Below are 8,630 nucleotides of genomic sequence, written 5' to 3'. Positions count from 1 at the left end.
AGAAAAACTAGGTTTTGTGGGAAGAAGAAAGGACATCATTCAAAATATTGTCGAAACCTCGATTTTCTTAAACTCTTGTAATTGTGGGGGCATCTGTGCTAGTGGTGGTGTGTGTGTGTGTTTCTGTTTCCCACTTGCTCTCCGCTAAGGGGCGAATGTGCTAGGGCACTTGCTCTGCTGAAGGCGGGGTTAGGGTCGGCGCCATTTTGTTATACAGAAAGAACAGCGCGCTGAAGGACACTTCTTTTCAAGAGCCCTAGCTCTAGTATTCTTATCTGTAGAATAAAAATATTCTAGGATAAGGAATGGCCAGCTCTGAATTTACATATAAACGTAAGTGGAAATCAGAACGTGTAGCCATTATGTTTGGGTTAATTTGATATATTTCAGTTGTAGTTCAACAACAACACCGGCACTATTTGAGTAATCTAGCTAGCTAACTAGCCTATTTCTTTTGTCTTATGTAGTGACTGATGAGGACATAAAAAATCTGATACGGCTGCGGACCACAAACGCGTTGCTGTTTACCAGGAAAAGAAATGCAGCCAAGGCAGCTTGGAGGTAATTTAAACGATAACGAAAACGATAACTTCTGTGATTATTGTAGTTAATGTTCATCAAACTTGATTGTTTTAAATTTAATTCCCTTCAGCGCAATTATTAGGGAGTTGGGTTTGGACGACAAAGTAACAGTTGAACAGATTGCCAAGAAATGGGAAAACCTAAAGCTAAAATACAAGGTTGGTCTACTGCAATTTCAACTGATTGGTAAATACAAATTTTTGAATTGCTCTGTCACGTGACAAAACACATAAACCACTTTTCTACCTCTTATTATTTCAAGGAAATAAAATATCCTCCTCCTGGAATGGAGGCAGTTGCAAGGTCCTCTCAATGGAGATGGTTTAAACTCCTGGACGAAGCATTAAAGGATGAGTTTACTCCTGATGACAGCTTTCACTCAATGACCTCATCAGCAGGCGACGAAGACTGTGGCCCACAGGCCAGCAAGAGGATATGCCAGGTGAAAGTAGGAAGTGATGTATTAGAACTTCTGGTGGATGATGACAGTATAACACGGGTTGGGGATTCTGGACCAACTGTGCTGAGTCAGGAGAGGCTGCTGGGTGAGGAGAACCCTGCGATGCTGTCAGGCCTGGACATTGAGCGGGCCAGATTAGCCCAAGAACGACAGCTTCTCGAGAAGGAGCTTGAAGAGCTGGACAGAGAAAGACTGGTATTAGACAGAGAGAAGGATCTGGCAGACCGGGAGAAGCTGGCGCTCCAGAGAGACCGGGCGCAGTTGGAGAAGGACAGAGCTGCGGTGGACAGAGACAGGGCGTCGCTGGAACAGGACAGAGCCCGGCTGGAGAAAGACAGGGCAGCATTAGAGAGGGACAAGGCGGCACTTGTGAGAGACAGAGAGACTCTGAAAGCAGAGAACCAAGCAAAAAACTCTACAGAATGCAGTCTAGACACTCCACATGAGAAGAACAGAGAGAAACTAATTCTTTTGTTTGAGAGACTGGTTGAAAAGTTTTAAGATTACAACAGTCTGGTGTTATTTTGTTATCAGAGGTCAGACTGTTTTTTTTTTTCCACAGGGTTTTTTCTTCTTCATTTTCTTCCATTTTCTTCCACATAAGCAGTTTAAAGTCAGATTTTAAGATTTATAAATGTTCCAAACCTCTTTTGGGTTGATTTCCCAAGCAAAGATCAAACCTAGTATTTGACTATAAAGTAATATTCAAGCAACAATGATTTACATCTTAAATTTTTTTTGCGAATTGGCCCATTGTAATATATCTGACATTATTCACCAATGTGTTTGCATTGTGTTGCTACTTGTAGATTTCATTCCAGGGATATCAGCTGTTAAAATTCTGACTGTCAGATTATGTACATGTATTTGTACTTTAATGGAAATATTCCTTGCTGATTGTTTGTTCATCCTTTGTTCATCTTTTGTTAAAGGAAAATATCAAAAGCTTTATTGTAAATATGGAAGAAAGTACAGTGTTTGGAATAAATCAGTTGTATGTTCTTAAATCCCGGTTTGGCTCATTGTGCCTGCTGTTTTTATGACCAGGGCTGCTTATCATAAAAGCGGTTTAGAGCCAGCAAGCAGAAGATGTAAACTGTGGATGTGATAATAAAATATTTCTCTGGTACATTAGGTGTACACTGTGTAGCATACTTGCAAATGGGATTGGTAAACCAGATAACCAGGGGTTTTCAAATCCAGTCCTGAAGAGCTTGATAATTAACTGGTTGATCTGTTCATACAGTTACTAATTAAATAATCAGTTGGATCAATGCTCAGGCAGGCAGCTCCCCACCCACATGAACTGAGACATACTTCAGAGGTAGTCTGTGACCCAGGAGATCATGGAAGTGTCAACCTGCATTCTACCCATCTTCTCCCTTAGCAGGAGAGGTTGAATGGTGTTGAATGCACTAAAAAATCAATACTGTCAATTTGGGAAGTCTGGGAATACAATAGTATTTACTGGTTTCAATACAGGCAAGATATCATTGAATATGTTTAAATAATGCATTTAAGATGTGAACATTTGGCTTATGTTCATAAAATAAATCTGTACTGAGAGGGTCAGTGGAATCTGTAAAAGTAAAGCAGACTCCGGTTGTTTGTGAACCCTTAGCTTAGAAAGTGCAGAATGCCAATAATCCATTTTAACGAATAGGGAATACAGATCCCGATCCTAATTGAAGGTTAATTAAGGTGCATTGTAGAATTTAATGTGTATGCTGTATATTCTTTTTCACTACATGTGGTAAATATGTGGTTTCAGACATAGCTGTATAATAGTAAAATAAATAACATTGCATTGAAAACATTGCATATCATCTGCCTCAATTTGAAGAAGGAAATGTTTTTTTTAATGCAACAAATATAAAATTTCAAAACAAAGTTACACATTTGACAGAAATACTATATAAAACTAATTAAAATCTGCAGAACTACAAGATTTATAAAAGAAAAAAAAACTCGTATTCATAATAAGGTCATAAATTGTTAACAGTGTTTTATTTATTTATTTATTTTTATTTATTTATTTTTTTGGCTGTTATTTGCAAATGTGGATGTCTGCTCCCGCTCTATGGGGATGGAAGTGACGTACAGACTTCCGGTCAAAACAATAACCTGCTATCGTTCAGTGACCAAAGCTAGTGAGCTGATTAACTTTATTTCTCTATTTTGTTACGTTTAAGACGTTTCGAAAGCATGGTGGAATCAGTGGGGACATTTGTCCCCGACGCCAAATGTGAGTATTTAACGTAACGCTAGTTAATAAGCTAATGATCTGTTAGCCAGTAATATTCCAGTTGGAGCAACAAGACTCGGCTCATGCCTGCGTGTAGTAAAATACACTGTATAATATGATAATATAACTGCACGTCTTGGTTCTCCTGGCATACTTTAACTGATGATATGTGCTTAGCTAGCTCGCATTGATCCCAGTTATAAAGTGACCATACAGGTAAGAGTTATAACGGTACTGACAGCTGAGTCCAGAGTTATCTGCGAGTCTAACATCCATTATGGCAATAAGATGAGTCTTCAATATCAGTGAAGAAAGAGACAAGGGCAGTTATCATACCACCTCCTCCATTAGTATTCAGGTAATTAGGACTTAAGTCTCGTGTCATCCCTTCTTATATATATATATAAAAAATAATAATGCATGGCCACGAGTTAGTAACGCAAGATCACAAGCCTATTTAGTAATGTCAGCAGCCTAATATGCATAATGTAAGGCAACGCTTATGATGAAAATAAAAATGAAATAAATCACACTCCATTTTTGCAGAAAAGCTTATCCTTTGTGTAGTCATTGGTGCTACATACTGTATGATCCCCTTCTTGTTTGGCACAACACACTGATCACACCTTATTTAGTTATGACCATATTTATTTATCTGCTATTTTCATATCACGAAGTCATGGCCATGACTGGATTATCTCATTCTCATGCCTTATGAGGTCACGGTCATGCATTAGGATCCCATTCCCACTTATGAATAAATCATAGTTTTTATTAATAAGGGATGTCACCAGCGTCATTGTATTAGAGAGTTTAAAAATGACCAATGAAAAAGAGTATTTTTGCACGCGTGTTTTTTATTTAGTTCTGTCCTTAATAAGCTATTTCACATAGCAGATGTTTACATATAGTCCACAAGACAAGATAATAGCAGAATTTATAAAAATTACCCCGTTCAAAAGTTTACATACGCTTGATTCTTAACACTGAGTGCTATTACCTGGATGATCCACGACTGTTTTTATGTTTTGTGATAGTTGTTCAGTACTGCCCTTCAGAAGCTAAATAAGATAGTTACATGTCTCCCATAAGATAAAATACTAACAATTTACACCGACCATCCTGTTCAACAGTTTACATCCCTCTGGCTCTTAATGCATTGTTTTGCCTTCTTGAGCATCAGTGAATGTTTGCACCTTATGTAATAGTTGTGTATGAGTCCCTCAGTGTGAAAAGATGGATCTCAACATCATATAGTCACTGTTGGAAAGGGGTCAAATACGCAGAAGATGCTGGAAAAGCAAAGAATGTGCAGGACCTGGAGGATTTTTCTGAAGAACAGTGGACAGAGTTTAACTGTTCAGGACAAACAAGGGACTCATGAACAACTATCACAAAACATAAACACAGTTGCTGATCATCCAGGTAACAACACACAGTATTAATAATCAAGTGCATGTAAACTTTTGAACTGGGTAATTTTGATAAATTCCGCTATTATTTTGTATTTTGGACTATATGTAAACATCTGTTATGTGAAATAGCTTATTCAGGACAATACTAAATAAAAAAACAACATGGGATTTTTATGATCCCTCTTATTTTGTTAACAGTGTTTAGATTTAGCAGATTCTGGAAGGGGTAGGCAAACTTTTGAGCACAACTGTATATGTAATGTAACTATAATCGCTGCTGTTTGTCCTAGGGACGGACGAAGATACCGAACGGCTGATAAAGTGGCGCACGGTGCATAACTATTTATTTTCTGGGAAGAGGTCATCAGCCAGAAATGGTTGGGAGTAAGTGTTTCGTTGTTTTCAGAACATGTCCTTTGTACATTTCATAGCTTATGACATTTCATTTATGACATTTCATTCATTTTTAGGGTTTTGCTTTACTTAGTTTTTGTCAAATTGTACTTCTTTTACACAATGCTTAAACAGCATCAAGCAATTTTCAAGTGTGTTAACATTTTCCTCTGTCAGTATTTCATCAAATTAAAATATAGTCACCTTTAGGAAATACTTCATTTATCTCACTACTTAGTTAATATAATTTAGGCTAATTCAGATGCTCAGTGAAAGTGTTCACATGTTGTTGTTTTTTGTTTTTTGTTTTCCAGAGCATTTATACGTGAGAATCAGGCAAAACTGGATGTTAAGTGGACATCCAGGCAAGCTAAAAAGAAATGGGATAATTTAAAAACAAAACACAAGGTACTGAATACTGAATATTGAATATTATTTGTTGTGTTCTTTCTACGGGGAAAAAAAGAAAGAAAAATAGAAAGTAATACAAGCTGTTTTTGGAAATCAAGACATTTTTATTGACATTTACTCATTATTGGGTAATCTGCTTTTTTATTTCCAGAAGCAGAGGATAGATGTACAGTGTGTGCTATTTGCCTGACTGGCAAGCTCTCGAAGGCTTTTACTGGTCGGGGTGCAATCGATAGAAAATTGATGCTTGTGATGTCTCTGCGATGACGCTGTTGTGTTTGTATGAGTTGTATTATAATCCAATCTGAGCGGCCTATGGGCTCCCGATAAAGTCTGCTTGAATTTGTAATGTGTGAAATGCCAGCCGAGACAATACATCACTTTAATCCACATTGTTCAATTAGGAAGTGGTTTTGTATATATGCTTTTGTAAATTTAGCTGCTTCTAATTGTACATGAACACAAGCAAAAAGAATATAGGCAAATCCAGTGGAAATGTAGCTGGAGAACTGGACGCTCTATTATGACTGGGTCTTTGAGTTAAAAATGTTGTTGAAAAGCTATAATGCATAGTTGGCTTTTATTCCTTGCAAAACAGCTTACTACCATACTAAATAGTATGCTAGAGATAGTACACTAACACTTGTACATATTTGATGTACTATTTTGGTGTCCTGTATGTGGATTGAGGTGAATCACATACATTAAGGAATAGCTTGTGTGTTTTATTTGCAGAAGAAAGCAGCATGGATTCTGCTCTAGGACTCTAGGTCTTTCTCTCCACTGTTTTATTGCTTCGTCTTCCCATCATTACCCCAAAGTCACTGTCAGATATACATCACAATAAGTGGATAACTGGTGCCATTACATTTCTACGCTTGTAAAAAATAAAAATAAACAAGGCTTTGAAAAGCAGTGAAATCCTCAAAACATATAATGTAATAGATGTTGATAGGAACAGCAATCAAAAGCCTAGACACATTTAAAGGTGAAGTCCAACCAGGTTTAGCAGGAATGAGGCTAACTAGTAACGTTCCCTTTCAGGGAATGTGTTGTGCAGCATGAGTTTAAATTTTCATTAGCTTCAAGCTTTCATTTGCTTCCCTTATATGATTTTACAAATGTTTTTCTTTTTCCTAAAAATTAAGATTTTGACGTTTTCTTTTGTTTTGTTTTCATTCATTAATCGCCATCTGTCATGTATTTTCTACATTTTATCTTTGTGTCAAGGAAATAAAAAATCTAGGAAATGACATAGAATCAGTCAATTCAAACACATGGCGCTGGTTCTGTCTGATGGATCAGGCTGTGGAGTGCTCAGCAGGAAGCAGAGTTCACCCTAAGAATGCCAGACCTGCTTCATCAGACTGCGGTGATGATATCACTTGTCCACCGCAGCCCTGCAAGAAGCTGTGCCAGGTGCAAGTAGGAGGCGACATTTATGAACTTCTTGCGAACTCGGTGATTGAAGTTCAAGGAGGAAGTGGAATGACACTAGGATCTGGAGAAACTGCATCAGACTGTGTCTCAGTCAAGGAAAAGAAACATAGACATGGGAAAGATGTAGAAAATGATACGCGCTCAGAAATTGCAACCAACACGGACAGCCTGAAGAAGGAAAAGCTGTTGCTGGAGAAGGAGCATGCTGAGGTGGACAGAGAGAGAGTAATCCTCGAGAAAGAGAGGGATCTGACAGAGAGAGTGAACACTGTGCTCCAGAGAGACCGAGCCCAGTTGGAGAAAGATAGGGCCGCTTTAGACCGGGACAGAGCATCACTGGAACAGGAGCGAGCCAGGATAGAAAAAGACAGAGCGGCTCTGGAGAGGGACAGGGCAACACTAGAACGAGATAAAGACAGATTCATGGCTATGGTTCTTGGCCGAAACAGCGCAGAACACATTGACACGGACCCCACGCACAGGGAGGATAGAAAAAGATTAATATTCTTATTTGAAAGACTGATTGAGAGATTTTGAGTTAGTTTGGATCTGAATACATCTGAATAAACTATTGAACTGTCAATGTAGTGTTTATATGCTTTATAATTCACCTTTGTGTTGTTGTGAGAAAGTAGGATTAAACGGTAATGACAGTAAATTATGCAGAAAATTCTCCTTTCAAATAGTCGCTTTTTTTCTAAGCAATTTTAGTTTAGGACTGTATTGTTGTTATATTATTGTGGTATTGTAAATGCAGGTGATAAATCCATGGTTAATGTAGTCATTACATATCATATTACTAGCTTTATGTCTTTTTTGAAAGCTGGTAAAATCAAAACATCTGTTTTGAGTGAAAGTTTTTCATTTAAATTTTTTTAATCTGAATATCATTGTCAGTATTCATTAACATAGTGGAAGACCTTAGTAGTATGATAGAGAAACTGTATTTGTTTCAGGATTCTCTATCAAAATCTACTGCAATTTCACATTCAGAAAAAAAATTGAAGATTTGGAAAGTATAAAGTGAATGGAAGAATGCAGCCTTTTTAAAATCTTAAGAATACCCTCTACTGCTTAGAAAGAAGAATAAAAATAAAAATGAATGTAGTCTCATGACACCCTGACATGAAAAGGGCCTGGAAATGAATGCACTACACTGGCCTTTGGTCTACCTTTTATCACTGATATGTGAAATGTGAAGATCAAAGAGTAAAAGAATATAAATTAAGTGTGTTAAATTAAATAACATTTTGTACTATAAGAAATACACATAATATTAATGTAAATATGCAAATACCAGTATGCAATACCAATAAAAATATAACCTTTTTTCATTGGGAAAAAAATCTTCCCAGATGCCTAACCGTAGGCATTGTTTAGGTTTAACACTTCTGATCATGTGTGTGTTGCAGTTAATATATGACCATGTTTAAAAAGAACCTGAGTGTATGTTTTGTGTTTTATAAAACCATGGTATCAGATGAACATCATGTGTGGTCAAATAAATGGAGTTATATTTGTTTCACCTCTCTTCAGACCACTTTCTCACATATTAGATTACGAAATAAATGAACTTACCTTAGTGTTATCATATCCAGTGCCATTAGGTTTGATTAAATTGTCATTTTTTAACCTTTCACACGTTTGCCTCACATCTCCAGGGTTCGGGCTTCGAATCCCGCCT

General features: G+C 37.1%; 2 protein-coding genes across 3 annotated transcripts; both read left to right on the top strand.

Annotated features, from left to right (window-relative positions):
• zgc:171459 (Myb_DNA-bind_4 domain-containing protein) lies at positions 1-2,049 on the top strand. Its single transcript, XM_017473334.3, has 4 exons — positions 1-333; positions 468-561; positions 653-740; positions 845-2,049. The coding sequence occupies exons 1-4, from the start codon at positions 306-308 to the stop codon at positions 1,541-1,543; spliced, it is 909 nt and encodes a 302-aa protein (XP_017328823.1). The 5' UTR covers positions 1-305; the 3' UTR covers positions 1,544-2,049.
• Positions 2,050-3,132: 1,083 nt separating this feature from the next.
• LOC108269375 (uncharacterized) lies at positions 3,133-8,471 on the top strand. 2 transcript variants are annotated; one of them, XM_053682305.1, is made up of 5 exons: positions 3,150-3,287; positions 4,515-4,712; positions 4,993-5,086; positions 5,410-5,503; positions 6,737-8,471. In XM_053682305.1, the coding sequence occupies exons 2-5, from the start codon at positions 4,577-4,579 to the stop codon at positions 7,481-7,483; spliced, it is 1,071 nt and encodes a 356-aa protein (XP_053538280.1). In that variant the 5' UTR covers positions 3,150-3,287; positions 4,515-4,576; the 3' UTR covers positions 7,484-8,471. The 2 variants fall into 2 exon arrangements, with proteins under 2 accessions (XP_017330708.1, XP_053538280.1); XM_017475219.3 differs by lacking the exon at positions 4,515-4,712 and having other exon boundaries at positions 3,133-3,287.
• The last annotated feature ends 159 nt before the right edge of the window (positions 8,472-8,630 follow it).

This window comes from Ictalurus punctatus, chromosome 8 (genome assembly GCF_001660625.3).
Source record: "Ictalurus punctatus breed USDA103 chromosome 8, Coco_2.0, whole genome shotgun sequence".
Lineage (NCBI taxonomy): Eukaryota > Metazoa > Chordata > Actinopteri > Siluriformes > Ictaluridae > Ictalurus > Ictalurus punctatus.
The sequence above is the reverse complement of the archived record's forward strand: the minus strand, read 5'-3'. Positions and strand labels throughout refer to the sequence as shown.

Bases quoted from the DNA above. Each gene is read 5' to 3' on its own strand.
- zgc:171459 (XM_017473334.3), top strand. From the start codon at position 306: ATGGCCAGCTCTGAATTTACATATAAAC. The intron at 562-652 runs GTAATTTAAACG...AATTCCCTTCAG, and splicing joins GCAGCCAAGGCAGCTTGGAG to CGCAATTATTAGGGAGTTGG. The intron at 741-844 runs GTTGGTCTACTG...TATTATTTCAAG, and splicing joins ACCTAAAGCTAAAATACAAG to GAAATAAAATATCCTCCTCC.
- LOC108269375 (XM_053682305.1), top strand. From the start codon at position 4,577: ATGCTGGAAAAGCAAAGAATGTGCAGGACCTGGAGGATTTTTCTGAAG. The intron at 5,087-5,409 runs GTAAGTGTTTCG...TTTGTTTTCCAG, and splicing joins TCAGCCAGAAATGGTTGGGA to AGCATTTATACGTGAGAATC. The intron at 5,504-6,736 runs GTACTGAATACT...CTTTGTGTCAAG, and splicing joins ATTTAAAAACAAAACACAAG to GAAATAAAAAATCTAGGAAA.